The sequence below is a fragment of the Sceloporus occidentalis genome, unplaced genomic scaffold, assembly GCF_023333645.1.
Source record: "Sceloporus occidentalis isolate IW3139 unplaced genomic scaffold, rSceOcc1.0.p SCAF_527, whole genome shotgun sequence".
Classification (NCBI taxonomy): Eukaryota; Metazoa; Chordata; class Lepidosauria; order Squamata; family Phrynosomatidae; genus Sceloporus; species Sceloporus occidentalis.
In genome coordinates this window covers 106,686-126,979 of record NW_028317507.1, presented here as the reverse complement: position 1 = coordinate 126,979, position 20,294 = coordinate 106,686, and the positions used below count along the sequence as shown (strand labels likewise).

The 20,294-nt window shown below is 47.5% G+C and overlaps 2 protein-coding genes across 2 annotated transcripts; one reads left to right on the top strand and one right to left on the bottom strand.

Moving 5' to 3' along the window:
* Positions 1 to 1,282: 1,282 nt before the first annotated feature.
* On the top strand, positions 1,283 to 2,045 carry LOC149271388 (uncharacterized). The gene is made up of 2 exons (XM_089507490.1): positions 1,283 to 1,839; positions 1,907 to 2,045. The coding sequence occupies exons 1-2, from the start codon at positions 1,283 to 1,285 to the stop codon at positions 2,043 to 2,045; spliced, it is 696 nt and encodes a 231-aa protein (XP_089363616.1).
* An 8,254-nt stretch (positions 2,046 to 10,299) lies between these two features.
* LOC149271387 (matrix metalloproteinase-17-like) lies at positions 10,300 to 20,048 on the bottom strand. Its single transcript, XM_089507488.1, has 10 exons — positions 20,025 to 20,048; positions 14,530 to 14,662; positions 14,110 to 14,248; positions 13,750 to 13,922; positions 12,576 to 12,752; positions 12,412 to 12,496; positions 11,918 to 12,000; positions 11,685 to 11,837; positions 10,940 to 11,197; positions 10,300 to 10,565 (listed from the first exon to the last, which is right to left on the bottom strand). The coding sequence occupies exons 2-10, from the start codon at positions 14,567 to 14,569 to the stop codon at positions 10,300 to 10,302; spliced, it is 1,374 nt and encodes a 457-aa protein (XP_089363614.1). The 5' UTR covers positions 14,570 to 14,662; positions 20,025 to 20,048.
* Positions 20,049 to 20,294: the final 246 nt, after the last annotated feature.

Here is a 20,294-nt window from a genome sequence, read left to right as displayed (position 1 = left end):
CTCTATCCCAATTTATGTCGGGTAATTAAAATCTCCAATAATTAATGCGTTTAAATACATTTAATATTACCCTCAGTCTCTTGAGTTTTATGAGAATTTTTAATAATACCTCCTCTGTTCTGATCTGAAGCCCCTCTCCTTTCTGGGCTATCTCCATTTTCAAGATCTCCGTGTCCCTTTCCCCCCCCTACCACTAGTTTAAAAACCCCTCCAGCCTTCTAGCCGTCCTCTCCCCCAGCACAGCAGACCCTCTTCCGTTTAGGTGCGATCCATCACCGCTATAAAGATTGGACCCAAGCGCAAAATCAGCCCAGTGCTCGAGAAAGCCAAACCCTCCTTCCTACACCATGACTTCAGCCTTCATGCAAATCTCCAGTGGTTTCAAACGCCTGATTTAGTTTTCATCGTATTTAGTGTAAAAACGTATAATTTTTTAAAACCAGTTACAGGCTTTGTTCGGGGAAGTTTATTACAATCTCACAGGAGAAGTTACATTAATGTACTTATTAAAGTGGAAATAATTCTTACAGCTATAGCACCTTCAGAATTTGCAACATAACTTGTTGCTACTGAGATATAAAGTGAAATCACTTTTTTGTTTTATATTTATAAATGCTTGGTATTTTTTAAAATTTGTTTTTGTTTTATAGAAAACGGCAAAGAAAGATCTTGATAGCCGGGATCGATCGTCATCTTCTCCGAAAAGACACAAGGAACTGGAGGAGTACGCTAGAAAAGATAATCACAGAGAAAAGGATTCTCGAGCTGAAAAGAATGTATCTCGCCCCTCAGCTCGGGAACAGTCACCTGCTGTCTGCAGAACGGCAAGGAAAAGGGGCCGCCAGAGTCCACAGGACCGCGCTTCAAAGGAAAAACCCACTGAGCGCACCTCAAGAACAGGTTCGCCTAGGCATAGGTCTCCTGTTAACAAGGAGCAGGCCTCCAAAACCTCAAGGAAAGAGAGAAGTTTATCCAGAGGAAGACAGTCTCCAAAACGAGCACTTAAAGAGACGCCAAGGCATGAAAAACCTATGAGGAAGAAGCCTTCAAGCGCCCATTCATCTTCATCATCCTCATCCTCCTCCTCCTCTTCCTCCTCCGAATCAGAGAGTGAAAAATCTGAGCCATACAGGTCGAGAGTGGAGGTAGAGCCCGGACTGATAGGAAAGAAAGAGTGTCCAAAGCAGAGCAAGATCGAGGAGAGAAGCATGGGAGATCTAGAACTCCAAGACCGGAAATAAGATCGAAGAGGTCACCGGCCACAGAAAATGTCCGCCATGGTATGTCCTCAAGAAGAAGCGTGTCAAAAAGTCCCAGGAGAAGACGAAAATCAAAAAGTCCACCAAAGAAAACAAGGTCACCTTCTGAGTCGTCATCCTATAAGGCACAATCCAAAACTCCTACACGTAGAGAGAGGAGGTCCTCTTCCCCAAAACGCCCCCAAAGAAAGGCAAGGTCCAAGACTCCTCAACGGAAGGGCAGATCCCCCAAGGGTATGGCGAAAAAAGCGAGGTCTCCCTCAGACAGTCCACCCAAAAGAACTAGGTCAAAAACGCCACAGCGTAGGGAAAGGTCTGCATCTTTGCATCTCCGTAAAGACAAAGCCAGATCACCACAAGGATATGGAAAACGGAGATCTCCACAGAGACGGGCTAAGTCTCCTGCAGAAATCCCTCAAAAATCTCGTTCATCTAGGAATGAAGCTAGATCAAAGTCTAGATCTCCATTCAGGCACAGAAAATCAAGTGTGTATTCTCCAAGAAGGAAGGCCAGGTCACGTTCTAGGTCCCCTTACACAAAGGCAAGATCTCGAACACGATCTCCAATTAAGAGGGGCTGGCTCACGTTCCCAATCAACGAAGCAAAGGAAAAGATCTAGATCAAGGTCGCAACAGAAATGGCCAAGGTCACGTTCTGCTACCCCGCGTGGAAAAGCCAGGTCACGTTCCACTTCAATAAGACGTCGAGGAAGGACTCCTTTAACACCTAGAGATTCTAGGTCACGCTCAAAGACTCCAGTTAAGGTCTTGGGGATCATGCTCTAAGGTCGTGTCCAGGCACTCTAGGTCACCGCTCTCGTTCTTCAAAGAAAAAATCTCCTTCCCAATCCCCTCGGAGAACAAAGTTTGGCTCCGTGCCCCGAAAGCCAAAGTCTTATTCTGTACAAAAGAGAACATCTTCTAAAACAGTGGCACATCCCCAGCCCTCAAGGAAAAGATCTTCATCTCGATCGGTGTCTCCTATGAAAAAGGTCATGTTCAAGAAGTGCATCCCGGCGTTCTTTGTCACGTTCCAGATCCCAAGAGAGACTGAAGGGAGCACGGTCAATAGCAAATCAAAAGAAAATGATCTCTAGATCACCAACACCCCAAAAAGCGAAGTTCCAGTGGAAAACGGTACAGTTCTTCGCCTGAGCCTCGAGGTAAGCAAAGTACTCGGCTGTCTTCTGAGCAGACAAAAACGCTCAGAACTTCATCACGAACCGACACAGCTTCCAATAGGAAGGAGATGGTCAAGGTCACCAATGTCGGAAACCTCACACAGAAGCACATCAGCAGATGATGTAGAGTCCACTTCCCCGAAGACGTCAAAGTTATCGCACCAGAATCGGGATACAGAGAGCAAATCTAGACTTTCTCAGAAAGGACCCTCGTCAAGGTCTTCGTCTGATGCCAAGACTTCTCAAGCAACTGCAGGATCTGCACATTCTAAAACTGCCCCCTGTGCGCAGCCTTTCTGGTTCATCTTCAGAACGTGAGAGCAGAGTGAAGACGCCTCCACAGAAAAGTCAGTCAAGATATTCATTAGAGCATAAAAGTAAATCCAAAATATTGCAGCCCAAAGATAGGTCTGAGGGCTCTTCGGAGCGTAAAGCCTCTCAGAAATCACCTCAGCAGAAGAGTAAATCTTCAGATCTTTCACAGCCCGGACAAAACTAGATCCGATTCGTCATCAGAACATGAAGAATCTAGCCCCATTCAACACAAAAAAAGATCGGGTACATCATCAGAGGGCGACTATAAATCGAAACATCTTAAACAAAAAAGCATGTCAAGCTCCGACTGTGAAGCAAAATGTAGGTCTTCAGACAGAGATCGTTCTTTGTCATCTTCAGATGAGGAAACTGTGAAAGTGTCTCGGAAGCCTACTCGATCTGGTCCCAAAGAACAAGAAGCCATGGATAAATCTCAGCAGAATGTGAAGTCCAAGTTACCATCTGAGCGTTACGTTAAAGCTACAAAATCCCATCATAAGCAGATGCTTGAGGAGTCAAAGGCCATCCCTCGGACCGTGAACTGAAATCTAGACTTAGATCTAGTTCAGGGTCATCCTCGGAACGGCAAAGTAAATCGTCAAAACACAAAGTCACTTCGGGTTCATCAGGAGAGCAGCAACGGACTCGCAACAGGACAAGTTCTGGGTCCTCTACAGAGAGACAACCTAAATCTAAACATCCCCAAAGCAAAGCAAGTTCAGGATCGTCCACAGAAAGACGGTCTGAACTCAAACGTCCGCCTAGTAGAGAAGTTTCTAGGTCATCCACAGACCGGCAGCATAAATTGAAACCACCCACGGGTAGACCTAATTCTGGATCATCTATTGAAAGGGAACAGGCAAGGTCTAGGCAACACAGAAGAACCGGTTCTGGCACATCTTCCGAACGAGAGCAAACCTCTCCACCTTCCCACACCAGGACTTGTTCACCACTCTCCCCCTGCGCGCGCCCTCCACAGCCTAGGTCAATCCGTAGCAGGGAGCATTCTGGATCATCCTATGAGGAGCAATCCAAATCTCAAGCACCACGTAGCGGAGAGAGTTCTGGGTCTTATTTGGAAAGACAAGCAAAAACTAGACGGCCAAGAAGCAGGGCTAGTTCAGCGTCCTCCCCAGAGCCGCAACCAAGATCAAAAGCATCTGATAGAGGTATGGCAGAGTCATCGCCAGAACAAGCAAAATCAAGAACGCACCATAAAAGATCTAGTTCTATATCTTCTCCAGAAAGGCAACAAAAACCTAAAGCACGCAATAGAACAAGCTCTAGTTCATCGTCTGAAAGGCAATCTGAGTCTAGGCCGGCGCACACAGCAGAGAAAGTTCTGCCAGCTCTACGGAAAGGAAACCAAAATCTAACCCACCGCAAAAAAAATCTAGTTCAGCCGCCGCCTCTGAACAGCTACCTAGCGCCTCTCAACACAAAGGCAGTTTGCGGTCCTCGCCAGAACGTGATTCTGTTAAGACGAAATTAAACCAACAAAGAGCAAGCTCTGCTTTGTCTGAATGTGAAATTAAATCTCGGTCTCCAAAAACTATTGGCTCATTGGTTGGAGACTTTAAACCTAGAAGTGTTCAACATAGAGCAAGTTCTAGGTCCTCAACTGAAGAAAGGAGGTCTGAGTCTCAAAGAAAAGCTAGTTCTGGATCATCTACTGAACGTGACAAATGTGAACATCGTCTTCACAAAACTGACTCGTCTGGCCATGTATCCTCGCATGACCCTCCGTCTTCAGAGCAGAAATTCAGATCTGAAATCCCTCCAACTGGTTCTGAACAGGAAAGTAGACTCAAGACTCCCCAGTTTAGTGGAAGACTTTATTCGGAGAGAGAGCCGTCCCCGGTCTTCATCACAATTGGATGGATCATCACATGAAAGTACTGAGGGATCCATGTCAGGGAAACCCTCAACCTGCTGGGTGGAAGGAGAGAAGACCACCTTTGTTGGAAGAGCATACCTCAGCTCAAGAAAGTGAGAAATCAAAGATGTCTCCTATAGAGTATTCTAAGGAGAAAGAGAACCACTCTACAATGTCTACTACCATCTGCTTCAGGATCAATTGAGACAGAGTCTGAATTACCTGAAGCTGTTTGTGAAGCAAAGGGCTTTTCTGCCCAGTCAAACAAGGAATCCCTGCAAGACTTATCTTCTGGTGAACAGAGAGCTTTTTCTGAGGCAGAGAACAAAAAATCTGAGACATCGGTAGCCGAAAGAGAGAGTCATAGAAGTCAGCCTAGAAGAACGCAATCTCGTTCTTGCTCATCGTCTTCGTCATCGTCTTCATCGTCATCCTCGTCATCTTCATCATCCAGCTCATCATCTTCATCATCCAGCTCGTCCTCGTCCTCTTCAGAAGAGGAAGATGAACCACCAAAACAGAATATGCCAGCGTTGTCCCCTCCACCGAAGAAGTTCAAAAAAAGCCAGGCTGATTCACATTCGCCCCCGACAATAAGACCCAAATCTCCGGAAAATGCAGATCATTCAAAGTCACCTGCAAGTCACAAAGCAGGGATGGCCATTGAAAAACAAGTTGTAGCAGAACCTTCACCTCAAGCGTCCAGCAAATATTCAGGAATCCTATCAAGGAGCCAATCAGAATCTCCAATGCCGGCTGACGGGGAGCCTTTTACAGCACAAAGAACCTGTTACTCGTCTGTACCCCCTGTAGAAATGCTTGGGTCACCTGGAAAGAAAAAATTCCCAGTCTCATCAAATAGCAGATGATTCCTCAAGGGAAGATGCTTCACCCGTTGACAAGGCCTTAATGGAAGTTATTGCCACGGGTCCAAAACGGTCGGGGTCTCCGGCGCGCACGAAGAGTCTATCTCCTAAAACGGAGCAGATCAAAGTCCCCACCTCGCTGGCAACCAATACAAAGCAGTTCTCCCCGGACTCTCATCCCTTTCTCCTAAAAGTCTTCACAAGCCCAAATCATCTAAAGATCCACCTCCTCCCACAAGTAAAACTTCTAGTCCTCTGGAAAAGGGGAAAAAGGATATTTCCACAGATTACAGCAGTTCTGACTCGTCTTCTGAGGACAGTAGTTCTGATTCTTCAAGTCAGCACAGTGCTTCTGAAGGGCGTTCTACCCAGGCTCGTTCATCTCCCGCCCGGAGGGGCAAAGTGACTGGCCCCACCACCTATAAGGCGTATTGCATCGCCGACACAAAAGTCTGGCTCTCCAAGACAGGGATACATCGAGACAGGGGCACCCCAAAGATATCGGACGAAGTCGTTCGTCTACCAGATCCCCTGGAAGGCAAACAGACCGCTCACGTTTATCAGAGAGAGAGTCACGTCTGCAGAAAAGATCTGTGTCACGTTCACCATCCAGAAAGGGAAGATCGAAAACTCCTCCAAGGCGTAAGGCAAGAACTCCTCCTAGAGCTTTCAGATCACGTTCTAGGTCTAGGACAAGGGGGGAGAGCCCGTAGAGACCGTTCACGTTCTTCTCCAAGACGTGGTGCTTCCCCGTCTCCTTCCTGGCATGAAAGAAGGCGCTGGATCCGTCGTAGGTCTCCTTCACCCAGAAGGGGCCGTTCGGAGGTCTCGTTCCCGCGTAGAAAGGTCTTGGCGTTCTCGCCGTCGTCATTCTGGGGTCCTCCCCTTGGAGAGGCAGGTCCAGGTCGTTATCAAGGAGTGAGCATTCTGGTTATCCACGACGTGGTAGGTCTAGATCATCCCCCAGGAGAAGATCCCGGTCACCTCGTAGAAGGGAAAAGCAGACTAGTTACTACCGCCGTGAAAGATCCAACTCTTCACCCAGACGCCGGAGATCCAGAACTCCAACAAGGAAATCGCGGTCGCCTGCTAGGAAGGCCAGGTCTCGCTCACCTGACAGATGTGTACAGCGCGGTAGGAGACCGGCGTCCCCCAGTGGTGGCCTCTTGCCGTCTTCCCCTCACGGAGAGGGTTCTCAAACAAGACAAAGGAGATCTCCACCTAAATCGGAGAAACCTATTCCCACCCAAAAGTTTCCTTTGTCACCGGTTAAGATTGCTAGTCCAGAAGTCCCAATGAAAGTTAACACAGATACTTCAGCAAAGGTAATGTCCCCTTCTCCCCCACAGCCGGAAAAGCGTATGGATGAGCCCACGAGAAGCCTCTGTAATCAAGAGGCTTTGCCAAGGGAAGGGCTTGCAGAAGAGAAAAGGGGTGATACGGAGCCCCCTGTAACCAGCAGGAGTCCAGCTCTGATTGAAGGCAGCCAGTCGCCCCCACCAAGGGTACCTACAGCCCCAGAAACGCCTCCAACGTCCAGGAGTGGGGAGGACAGTTCCGAAACAGTCACACTACTGGAACAGTCTCATGAGATGAAGGCTAATGTGCCATCTCCGGTGGCAGAAGGGACGACCTGCACTATGCAAGGAAGCCTGGAAAATGGGGAATCAAAGGCCTCCACACCGCCAGGCCTCGAGCCTCCTGAGAGTTTATCTGAACAGGATGCCCACGATTCTCTCCCACCGAAGCAGAAGAGACGGTCGAGCTCTTCAGACAGTTCCTCAAGCTCCGACTCCGAAGCCAGCGTTCACGAGCGTCCAGAAGACCAGGATATCGAAACCCAAACTGCCAGGTGAGTTCGTGTTACGTTAATGCCCGTTACAGACCGACGGCCTCGCTTTTACACGTAAAAGGCTCTTTCTAGGTAAACTATAACCTGATATATAAATCCTGGTTTCACCCTTTTAAGCCTTTCTTCCATTTGTTTTTGAGGCCTTTTCTGGGTTTCCAGGGCTCGAGGAAATACAGCAAGCAATTTTTTCACAATTGCTGTAAATATCAGTCCTGGATGTTAGAAACTAGGCCTGCTGTGACCTGTGTAAAACTGGCTACTCCAAGCCACGTTCATCTCTGTACCCAGCTGTGAAAGGCGTTGGGTTCGTGTCAAAGGGGCATTTGGATGGGGTACAGTCTGTAATTACCACCATGCGCTGTCGGTCTGCTGCGAGGGCTGTCTCCTCTTATTTTCTCGCAGCATGACACTGGGTTGCCTCACACCCTCCCCCTGTGACATCATTTTGTGGATTTTCCTGTAACGGACAGGAGGGTTATGGAAACCTTGCCCGTTTCTGTCCAGGCATTGCTGGGTCTGTCAGGCCGCTCGGATGCCGTGGATTTACATCTTTTATTTACGGTGACTTTCCTTTACGGTTCGGCCGGTCGGTTCAGTTCCGTTTTAGATGTGTTGATGTTGGGAAGATCCACTAAACCGTTCAGTTGCGGATGTTTTTTGTTTTTTGCCTCTCTCATTTCATATTTTGCCGTCTTCTAGGACTCCTAGTCCACACCCATTGGAAGAACCCAAAACAGAAGTCTCTACGGTTCAGGAAGGAGCACGGCGGTCAAGAAGCTCCAGCACTTCCTCCACCTCATCTTCCTCCTCCTCATCCTCCTCAAGCTCATCGTCAGACTCTGACTCCTCCAGTTCATCGTCCTCTTCCTCATCGTCCCCGTCTTCTTCCTCATCGGGTCAGTCACATGACAAAAGCAGCAGCAAGAAGGATGCTTCTCCAGCACCCCGGAGGTAAGACGCTCTGTCGTCCATGGCGAGGTGAAAGGGGTATGACTGGGCTCCTGCAGGAGAGGGACCATGATGCGGGGGCAGTAATGGAGGAGCCCTGTCAGTCTACATGACACGACTCTTCCTTTAGGGTCTGGATGTCGGGGGTGCGCCGTCGGTCTATGGCTGTGCGGTTATTGTGTGCTGATACAATGTACCGGGAAGCAGCGTCACTAAGACTGTTTCTATCAGCAGGTCGCGCAGCCCTCGCAAACCAATCGATTCCCTGCGAGACTCCCGTTCCCTGAGCTACTCTCCGGCGGAACGGAGGCGAACGTCCCCAGCAGCAACGCGCCGGAGGTAAGTCTCCTTCTCTGCCGCCACCGCGCAGGGGTTGCTCGTTCGTCAGATGCGGCACTGAAATGCACTCTGTTCGTTCTAGAGAGCGGGATTCTGGGAGGAATTTGGAGTCGCCCGAGAGGAAGCGCCGGCGGGACTCGCCCAGCTCCAAATACCCTCACAGAAGAACTTCCAGGTGCGGTGACTACCTTTACTGCCAAAAACGGCGAAAGAAACAATATTTATAAAAAAAAAGATTAATTACAAGTAAAATATATAGGGAGATCAGTGATGTCACCGTGACATCACTTGCTTTTATATGATGTCAGAATCCCCAAAGGCCCTGGGAACAGTACAAAGAAAAACATCTGTTTTTATTTAATAAGAAAGTGCCGATATCCTTTTTTCCCCCAGAAATACAAGTAAACAAAAATATATAATAAAAAACCTTCGCTGTCCCCAAACCTTTTAAATCTTTTTATTAGAAATAGTGCACTGCAGGGTGATATGTAAGGGGCGGATGTGGCCCCCTGGGGCATTAACCTGTATGTGGGGTATGACTGATCATGACATGTTGCCGAGCAGCCGCGGCCCCCACTATGTAGAATAAACCCCAGCAGAAGTTATTTGACGTAGTAGCGCTGATCATCATTACTGTGTTTTTATGGTTTTCTGACGTGAAAAAAAAAAAACGCAGCCACTGCCTTTTATTGTTTTTATTTAAAAATAAGTGTGTGCGTAACGAATGCGAGTTTAGACATGCGCAGCGCAAACAGAACGTTGAAGTGTCAGGGGGGTAAGATGCTGGGGTACGTGGGGAGGAAAAGGCCCGGTATAATGCATTATTTGATGGAGGAGTGGCCCCCATATTCGATTCTCATTCTGTTCTCTGTTGTTCCGGACAGGTCGCCGTGATTCCCCTTTCCTGGTGGTCTTTCCTTCCCGCCCCCCTCATATCAGGCATTTGGGAGATGTTCGCGGTTCTCTCGAGGGGCTTCAGGAGATGCCGATCATAATTGTATTCAGTGCACCCCTGGTTTTGCTTTTTGGGGTCTGAGGCAGCTGAGTTGACTTTTTTTTCTCTTTTCTTTCTCATTCTCATCCCCCCCCCCCCCCCCCCCCCCGGATAAGGTGACGGTTTTCAGACTGATACCTCTCCTGCCCAGCGATGCGGCTCATGGACCCCCCCAACCCCTCTCACCTCTGTTCTGCAAATCCTGGACACAGAAAAATTGTAATGTGAATTTGAAGCTCCCTTCCCCGAAATGACTTCACCCCCGTCACCCTGCCCCCTGTCAGCGGAGGGCATTTACCTAATGATAGGAGCCCCCTTTTTATGTAGGTGATGTCAGCCGGTGATGTCACCTCCAGCTTTTGTTCTACATAAGTCTCGTAAGAAGTGAATTAAGTGAATCTTATGTGTTTAATTTTGGGTTTTTTTGTAATCTGTACAGCAAGAATTTTTTCTGTCAATAAAAGATTGGGCAAAACCAGGGTACGGAACGGTGTTTGTGGTTTCTTCATGCGCTTGCTTTGGGCTCGTCGGGGACCCGTAGGCTGCCCGGCTGGGGTGGCTGACGTTTTCTCCTTAATTCAGATTTATTCTCCTCCCCCCCCCCCCCCCAAAAAAAAGGCACCATTTGGGTCAATCCAACAGAGGCATCTGTATGACTGTCCCTCCACATCACCAACATGTACAAATAGCTACCAGGAAGACCAAAGCCACCCAGACAGTCCCTCCACTGCTAGCTTTAACAGCGGAGTTTCTCCCTGTCGGACAGTAACAGTCCCTCTGTCCGCGACCTTCTGGTTGCTCCGTGGGTTCGGGTTCTGTGTCGGAGTGGCAGTACATCCAGTGCCGGGCGATGCTGCGGGGGTACCCTGGCTCGGCCTCCATCTTTCCGTGCTGGAATTTCCAGTACTCGGACCCTTTGAAGAAATAGGTGCTGCCTGGCAGGGAGAACGCAAATGTTACTACTGGGGTTATGGCTGCCATCCTCTGCTCGAGCTGACCGAAGGATAAATAGAGGGGGTGCAGTGAATGTTTTTACACACAAATCCGCCAGGCCTGATGGGGTTCACCCCAAGTTATTAAAAGCGCTCTGGCGGCTCCTGGCAAACCTACCGACAGACTGATTTTAACCATTGGCTGGTGGTAGGGCCGCTTCCCGGAGGTTGGAGGTTGGCAATTTCTACAATTGGCAAGTCGTACGCCGGTAACTACAGACCAGTAAGTAGGTCGTACGACGGGGAGGAAGATAGAGGCTTTTACCCATATGGGTCAAAGGCCACCTTTCTGCCAGCTCGTGTATTCAGCATCTCACCGTTTTCTCCGCTGATGACATCGTCTACGTTGGGAGACAGTCCTTGCCAGAGGCTGACGTCGTGCGGATACCCTGGGTCTGGCCGTTGGGTGTTGTCATCAAATCTCCAGAATTTGCTCCCTCTGAAGAAGTATGTTTTCCGATTCTGTTTCCACACAAAAGCAGCATCGATCCCGTCTGTACCGAGTCCGAAATCTGACACCGGGCGGGGGTAGCCGGGTAGAGCCTTGGTCTCCTGAAACACCCAATATTGGTTCCCTGGGGAGAGATCACTGGAGTGATGAGTCCACGGAAGCTACAAAACTACGCAAAGGGCTTTATTCACCAAACGGCATGCTCTATACATTAAACCAGACACAAAGGCACTCGCCAAACCCAACCCGAATGTGCAGATGGACGGATTTATCGAGGCTTTGGCCAGTTCTGGGTCATCTTCCCGTTACCATGAGTGAAAGGTCTCACCATGAAGAGCCAAACGACTGACCATATCGCTCGGTGCCATATACTACATTCTGAGTAGTTCAGTTAATGAAGGGGGATGAGGGGGTCAGGGAACAGACCCACGGGGTGTAAGAGGAAACTAGGAAGAGTTGGGGAGTCCAAATGTTTCATCTTAGCTTCTCTACTTCTCGTGGTTTAGTCAGTAAGCCCAGCTAAGTCTGGCATTCAGATTCCGGGGTTTCGCTCGCCAAGCACAGTGACCATCGGTGATTACCTCGTGGAACGCGCCCACTGTACTACTCACCGGCAATAAAGACGATTCTGCTGTCGTTGGCGCGCTCGTAGACGGCATCTATTTTCAGGAGGTCGTACGGGAGGCCGAGCCAAAAGCGGTTCAGGTGAGCGGGGGAGAGCGAGATTAACTGCCCAGAAGACTGCACTCGCCAGAAGTACTTATCTGAGGATGCAAGCGGACGGGGCGTAAGGGACCACAGATGATATTTCACTAATAGGATAATATTGGTGGGTGATCCTTACTCTTAAAGAAGAACACCTCTCCTCGAATACTAGCGATGGCATCAAAGTGGGTAGAACAGCGGTCTGCGAGTGGAAGGCGGGGCCTGGGTAAAAGGGGGTGGAGTTATTTAGCATTCACTTTACAATAGAGGAAAGGGGGAGGGGTAAGAATAAGACAAGAGAACTGAAAATGGACACGTTTGTTTAAGTTCTGCATTTGGAATCTAGGTGGGGTAAGTACCATTCGGTGTTGTAACCATGGGTGGTGTGGATTTGTGGATGTGGCCCCTGGGCGCCAGAGTTTCCTGTTTCTAGCTGAGAGTTGGACTTAAGTTGTTCTCTGGAATTCCATAGGATTAGCGGTAACTATGGGTGGCTGGGGATATCGTCATCTGCCCCAAGTATGACGATCTTCTGCCTAGAGTACGGTTACACACTGGGAGTGACTGGTGCCTTACGACTAGTGGAGTTATCATGGGTTAACGTGGTCTGGGGTAAGTAGTCAGGGCACTTACTTGTAAGTTGGTCCACGAGGGGGAATAAAGTGATGGGTTGGCACAGGGGGTGCAGGTGCTGGTCCAGGATACTCATCCCGCTTACCTACAAGACAAGAAAAAGTAACTAATACAGAAAATGATCACAAATATACGGAGTCTTGGTGAGCAAACCAGGTAATTACCATACAGTATCTGGATGGCGTCCACATCATCCTTCGGCAGTCTGTACCTTCTGTGGTCTCCCACCGTGCCCTGATAGTACGGCTTCATAATGGAGTCTTCAGAAGAAGAATGAGACAGTCCCAGCGAGTGTCCAAACTCGTGAACTGCCACAGCGAAGAGGTCTGTACCCTGATCATCTGCGGTACAGAGGGCGGCAATTAGACAAAGCAAACCTCCATGGAAAATACCCTGAGCCCCACGCACCTCACCATCAAACCTAGAACATCCCGTAACCCTGTGCCACTTCTATCAGATCCAGAACAACCAGAAACTCCATGCCACCTCTATCAGATCCGTAACAACCAGAAACCCCATGTCACTTCTATCAGATCCAGGACAACCGGAAACCCCCATGTCACTTCTATCTGATCCGGAACAACCTGGAACCCTGTGCCACTTCTATCAGATCCGGAACAATCTAAAAACCTTATGCCACTTCTATCTAATCCGGAACAACCTGAAACCACCATGTCACTTCTATCAGATTCGAAACAATCTTAAACCCTGTGCCATTTCTATCAGATCTGGAACATCCTGAAACCTCCATGTCACTTCTATCAGATTCAGAACAATCTGAAAACCCCATGCCACTTCTATCGGATCTGGAACAATCTGAAAACCCCATGCCACTTCTATCGGATCCGGAACAATCTGAAACCTCATGCCACTTCTATCTGATCCGGAACAACCTGAAACCCCTATGCCACTTCTATTGGATCTGGAACAATCTGAAACCCCATTCCATTTCTATAGGATCTGAAACAACCTGAAACCCCATGCCACTTCTATTGGATCTGGAACAATCTGAAACCCCATGGCACGTCGATCGGATCCAGAACAATCTGAAACCCCCGTGCCACTTCTATTGGATTTGGAACAATCTGAAACCCCATTCCATTTCTATTGGATCTGGAACAATCAGAAACCCCGTGCCATGACCTGGAACAACCTGAAACCCCCATGCCACTTCTATCAGATCTGGAATGATCTGAAACCCCCGTGCCACTTTTGTCGGATCTGGAACATTCTGGAACTCACTATTATATGTCCAATGCTCGTCGGCATCCATATGTGTATCTCCAGCACTAGACCCCACTCCTGGGAAAAAAGCATGGCCTAAGGTTCCCCCAGGACCATCAAATGGATAGCCATCCCCATGAGAGCCTCCCAAAAAGCCCACTCGGAGGTCGGCCTCTCCATGGGTCTCATAAAAGGTAAGCTGTGTCTCCCGACTCCATGCACGCAGCGCGCTGCCCATCAGTTCTCGTGTTTCGTCCTGCCTGAGAGTATCGGGGAAGCTCTCGACCCTGCAAGATACAGACGTGGACAGCAGTTTGGTGAAGAGTATTAGAGATGTTTCAACATCTTCCTATGTCCTTAGGTACCATTTTTCTTCTGTTCATTATTGTCTGGAAAACCCGATCTTTACCCTCTACATCATGTTTTTTGTCCACATGCTCAAAGCTGGAGCAAGAATTTGCCCCCTGACCCTACCTCCACTTCAGCTCCTTCTTCTCCCACACGGTTCCACTGAATGCGTATCTTCTCCTGCGACGCCTGGGCACCTCGGATGACATTATGACATCAGGGAGGGAGCACCGTGGCTTCTGCATCATCCTGAAAGTCTCATCATCTGAAAGGAAAAGCGGATCAGCCACATAAATCATCCGTGGCACCTTCCACGTGTGGGGATATATGTGGGGTATATATGGTCGACGTACTGGGTATCCGTACATCCCAGCATATATATCAGGGCCGTCCAACGTGCGGCCCTCCAGCTGCTGCAGGACTACATCTCCCATACTCCTCAGCCAGCCCCTTAGCCAAAAGAGCATTATGGGAGATGTAGTCCTGCAGCAGCTGGAGGGCCGCACGTTGGACGCCCCTGATATATATCAATCTGCATTTATTTACCCATCTCCCCAGTCACAGGAACCCCCGCAAACATCTGCATGGTCCTCAGTGCTTCTTTCAGGGCGTCCAGTGTCTGCTGCTGGGCCGAAAACGGGTCCGGCGGAGGGAGGTAACCGTATCGGGTCAGCCAGTCCTGGAGATGGGACAAGAATGGCAGAATTTGGCAAAATGAATGTAAATTGCTTTAGAGTTGGTTAAAAAAGCTAATATTATAAGCCCACCCAGTGTTAATCCGTCGTCAGCTAGTCACCCCACCACAGCTCCCGTACCATCTCACATTGAGTGGAGCTCAAACCCAAACCTCTACAACATGAGCTACTCAGGGGTCCTGACACTAACTGGATGCGGTGGTATATGAGAGGATCAGTTCCCCAGGTGGGAGTCGTGTGGAAACTACCCCAGACCTGCGTGGGGAGGGGGGGGTGCTGCAGATACATGCTGCGTGTACATCACCAGGAATATAAATCAATGGGTACTACTGATAATAAAACAATAATAATAATAATAACTATAATATATATTATAAATCAGTGTGTAATTGTCACCCTCTATCCAGGCTGCGGAGCTGCATGTCTTTTGTTTCCCTGTCTTGCTGTGATCCATTTCTGGATTTCTGGATGTTCTGTCCTGAACCGCTGATTCCTGGATTCCAGTTCTGCTCTTTGCTTCAGCTCCTGTTTCCTTTATAAGGTGTGCCCCACCGTGTGTTCTGTTTGTCTCAGTCTGCAGTCTACAGGTATGTCTCTCTGATATGTGTTTGGAGTTCATGTTTAGTTCCTTTGTAGGCAGGCTTTAGTATTAGGACCCACCGTCATTGGAGTACTTTGGCGTAGTGGTGGTCTATATAATGGCCATAAGATGTGACAGAATCTCCAATAGTTATCTTGTAGTCCTAGGCTAGTCCTGTTTGGTCCTGTGGTTTCTGTGTATTCTTGTCATGTGTTGCCTGGTCAGTCTTGTCAGCTCTGTGCTTTGTTGTCCTGTCTTGTAACCCCGGTAGAGGCATGGGCGTAGGAACCCCTAAAAATCTGGGGGGACAGCATTTTCTCCCATCAGATCCCCACTTTCTTCCCATCTTTTTTTTGCAAAAACGTACAATAATATATAACTTGAAACATTGGTAAAAATAACGTACGTTTAATACATTAAATATAGGAAAAAAACAGCTAATTTTTGTAACAACATTTTTTTTTTCAATATTGAAAAATTGGGTTCTAGGCAAGCATTTCCTTGGGCTCCGCTCCCACACCCAAAAAATATACCGTATTTGCCCGAATATAGGCTGCACTTTTTTACCCCACTTTAAGTCTTTAAAGTGGGGGTGAGGTCTATATTCGGGGTCTATCGCCCGACGCCTGGGACATGCAGTTCCGGGCGCCGAGCAGACAGCAGGGTTAGGATACAGATCCCCCGCAGCGGTGCAGGGGACCCGTATCCTACTCTCTGATACGCTCAGACAGCCTCCCCTGCCAGCACTTCCCACGGGGTGAGTGCCGGCACGGAAGGTTGTCTAAGCGCGTTGTGCAGGCGTTCACCGGCAGCGGCGATGCGCGTAAACAGCCTCCACTGCCGGCACGTCTGCTCGATGTGCTTTAACAATCTCCCTTGCCGGGAATTCCCACGAGGGGAGTCCCGGCAAGGGAGATTGTTGAAGCACATCTTGCAGACGTGCCGGCAGCAGAGGCTGTAGTAGGGTGCCTGCAGGATATCTCCATGTTCTGTTCTGTCATCATCCGCTGCTATGTCAGGGCGCTGGTATGTGGCTGCACAACCCTAGATGCCCACCGGGAGAGCGCTGTCGCCCTGCACCGGGCCCTGTCCAACTCCGCTACTGCACCGTAACTCCTGAACACAGTCTTTGGGCGCTCTGGGTCTTTACAGTCGTCTGCATGGACCCAGTTTGTGACAGTAATAATAAATATAATAATGGTAATAAAACAATACTAATAATAATAATAATATAATAATACTAATAATAACTATAATATATATTATTAATCGGTGTAAAATAATTATTATTATAATAGTAATTATACTACTGATAATAACTCACTTGAGTTGCTTCTGCATTGAGAGTTTTGGTGGTTTTTGGGTTTTTTTCTGTGTGCTGCAGCTCGGTTTATTCGGGGGAGGGGTTACTTAGTTCCACTTGTGTGGGTTTTTCTATATAAAGCCCCAACTACCTCACAGAGCTCGCTCACTTGAATTGCTTCTGCATTCAGATAGTCTCTTTTACAAGTTAACAAGAAACAGGAGTTCCACAAGGTAATGTATTTATACTGCTAGATATTTATTGGACTGTTTTTGTTGAACTATAGTTCTGTACTTTTAACTGTTTATTTGTGACGGCTGTTCTTGTTTAACTGTTATTTTGTAGATTTCTCATTTATTTCTTTTTTCTTATTCTTGATTATGAGTATGGTTATGGGAGTTAGCAAGATTGATGATCTGACTCAATAATGCACATCTTGCCTCATGTATGCATGCCTGGATGAATCCGTCCAGGGTCCATACCTCAGGTGTGAGCAAGTTGCTTCTCTGGAAGCTCATATTAGAGATCTGGAGAAGCAAATTGCAACTTTGAGAGAGACAATCTTGAAAGGAGTCTGCTGCTCACTGAGCAGAGTGTAGTGGGTGCAGGTAGTGAAGAGGGAGGAGATGTCAGCTGGGGAACAGGCATGTAGTTGGGTGACAGTTACACGCGGTAGCAGAGGGGCAGGGAAGAGGAAAGGTTTAGCCAGTCCTGACCTTGTGCAGCCTAACAGATTTGCCAGCTTGAGTGAAGATGTTGGGTGCATCAGCTCAGGAGTAGCAGTACTGGAGGAAGCTGTTCCTCCTAACAGCCGAGGGAACAGCCCCTCTAGTATGAGTGGGGTTGAGAGCGTAAGAAAGGCTAGACAGGTTGTGGTGGTAGGGGACTCTATTATTAAGAGAGTAGATAGGGTAATCTGCCGCTCTGATAGGCTCAGCCGGACCGTTTGCTGTCTCCCGGGTGCTCGGTTCCGGCATGTTGCTGGATGAGTGGATGGATTATTGGGAGGGGCTGGGGAAGACCCGGCTGTCATGGTCCATATCTGTACCAATGACAAAGTCAGTGGAAAATGGAAGGTCCTAAAGAATGATTTCAGGGAATTAGGAGATAAACTGAAGAAAAGGACCTCCAAGGTAGTATTTTCAGAAATATTACCTGTGCCACGCGCAACAGCAGAAAGGCAGCGGGAGATCAGGGAGGTAAATGCGAGGCTGAAGTCATGGTGTAGGAAGGAGGGTTTGGCTTTCTAGAGCACTGGGCTGATTTTGCGCTTGGGTCCAATCTTTATAGCGGTGATGGATCGCACCTAAACGGAAGAGGGTCTGCTGTGCTGGGGGAGAGGACGGCTAGAAGGCTGGAGGGGTTTTTAAACTAGTGGTAGGGGGAGGGACACAGAGATCTTGAAAATGGAGATAGCCCAGAAAGGAGAGGGGCTTCAGATCAGAACAGAGGAGGTATTATTAAAAATTCTCATAAAATTCAAGAGACTGAGGGTAATATTAAATGTATGCTTGCTAATGCAAGGAGCCTAAATAACAAAATGGGGGAACGAGAAGCAATAGCACACACTAAGCAATCTGATATAATAGGCATAACAAAACATGGTGGGATGAGACTCCTGACGGGGCAGTTAACTTAAAAGGTTACACGTTATATAGGAAGAACAGAAGAAGCAGGACGGGAGGTGGAGAATGCTTGTATGTTACCATGACAACGAGCTAAAGTCTAATATTAAGCATCTTGAATGCGACAAGGGAAATGTGGAAGCTTTATGGGTAGATATCAACTTGGGGCAAAAAAAAGGAAATGAGCTACTGGTTGGGATACGTTATAAACCACCTAATGTTAATAATGAGGAGGAAGAGCCGCTGTTAGAGCAAATTGAGAAAGCTGCACATCTGGGTAACGCGTTAATTATTGGAGATTTTAATTACCCGACATAAATTGGGATAGAGGGACTGGTAGTTCTGCAAGGGGATTGAGGTTTGTGAATCTGTTAAATGACGCCTTCATGTCACAACCGGTACCAGCAGCAACCAGAAAGGATTCTCGTCTGGATCTGGTGATAAACATTCAAGTGGGGGGCACTTGGGTAATAGTGATCACAATATGGGGTCTTGTGAAATAAACTCAAAAAAGAAATTGCCCATGGTGATTACTAAAACGTATCATTTTAAGAAGGCCGATTTCAATAAGATAAGGGCAGCTTTACAACTTATTGACTGGAATAAACTCTTCAGGGATAAAAACACTGAGGAAGAATGGGGTATTTTCAAACAAATATTAGCAGGGTGCACTTCTCAGTACGTACCGCTAGGAAATAAATATAAAAGAAACAAATTGAAACCGATGGGGCTTAGTGGGGACGTTAAGCAGAAAATTAAAGAAAATGGCTTTTACAGCATTTAAATCAGAAGAATCAGAGGCATCCTATATAAGATATAAGAAAGCCAATAAAGCATACAAAAAGGTGATTAGATGGGCTAAACTAGAACATGAGAGAGTGATTGCCAAAGAGAGCAAAACTAACCCCAAAAATTCTTTAAATGCATCTAAAAAAACAAAAAATGAGAATGTAGGTTCATTAAAAACAGAGAGGGGGGTGCTGGTCAAGGAGGACCAGGAAAAAGCAGAAACTTTAAATGACTATTTTTCCTCAGTATAAAGGAGGAATCTACGGCAACGGATATACATAGGACCACTGAAAAAAAAATACACTCAGACTGTGATTGGACGGCTCGGGACAGGCGCTGCAGCAACTAACGAAAGTTAATAACAACGCTCCGGGGCCTGGCGGTTTTCACCCACAAGTACGGGATGCTGAGTCAGGAATAAATTAACCTCGGTCTCTAATCTTCCGGGATTTTTCTTTCAGGAATTGTACCGGAGGATTGGAGGAAGGCAGATGTGGCTCCTATTTTCAAAAAGGGTTCAAACTCTGTGCCCGGAAATTATAGACCTGTGAACTTAACTTCCGTGCTGATTTCTGCTAATAATACTGTTCTTCCCAATGAATTCCTGAATATTATCCCTAAACAGCCCTGCAAATACTTTCCCAAGCACAGAAGTTAAGCTATAAAACATAGGTCCTGTCAAACTAATTGAATTGCATTCTATGAAGAGGTAAGTAGAAGCGTAGATCAGGGGGTCGCGGTGGATGGAATCTACTTGGATTTTGCCGACGCGTTTGACTCGGTTCCACACAATACTACTAATAATAACTATAATACATATTATAAATCAGTGTGTAATAAATATTATAATAGTAATAATACGACTGATAATAAAACAATACTACTAATAATAATAATAACTATAATACATATTATAAATCAGTGTGTAATAATAAACATAATAAAGGTAATAATACTAATGATAAAACAATACTAATGATGATTATATATCAATGGGTAATATTAATACACTGCACCCCATCCGGGGCTGACCCCCACCAGTAACTCACCACTCCTTGGCTGATGTGTTTTGCGCTGGGAGTGCACCCCGTTAGGGCGAGACTCCCCCACAGCATCCAGACCTTCAGCAACATCTGCGCTCCCTGCTGCACCTGAACAATCTCTCTTCCTCGCTCTCGCTATCTCAGTGTCTCTCTCTCCCCCTCTCTCTCTCTCTCCCTCGCTCTCTCTATCTCAGTGTGTCTCTCTCTCCCTCGCTCTCTCTATCTCAGTGTCTCTCTCAGTCTCTCTCCCTCGCTCTCTCTATCTCAGTGTCTCTC

What these genes read in the sequence shown, in the direction of transcription:
- LOC149271388 (XM_089507490.1), top strand. Translation starts at nt 1,283, where the DNA reads ATGTCCTCAAGAAGAAGCGTGTCAAAAAGTCCCAGGAGAAGACGAAAA. An exon ending in TCTCCAATTAAGAGGGGCTG is followed by an intron (nt 1,840 to 1,906) that starts GCTCACGTTCCC and finishes GAAATGGCCAAG; the next exon opens with GTCACGTTCTGCTACCCCGC.
- LOC149271387 (XM_089507488.1), bottom strand. Translation starts at nt 14,569, where the DNA reads ATGCAGATGTTTGCGGGGGTTCCTGTGACTGGGGAGATGG. An exon ending in CCTCGTGGACCAACTTACAA is followed by an intron (nt 12,001 to 12,411) that starts GTAAGTGCCCTG and finishes CCTTTTACCCAG; the next exon opens with GCCCCGCCTTCCACTCGCAG. An exon ending in TGTCATCAGCGGAGAAAACG is followed by an intron (nt 10,566 to 10,939) that starts GTGAGATGCTGA and finishes TCTCCCTGCCAG; the next exon opens with GCAGCACCTATTTCTTCAAA.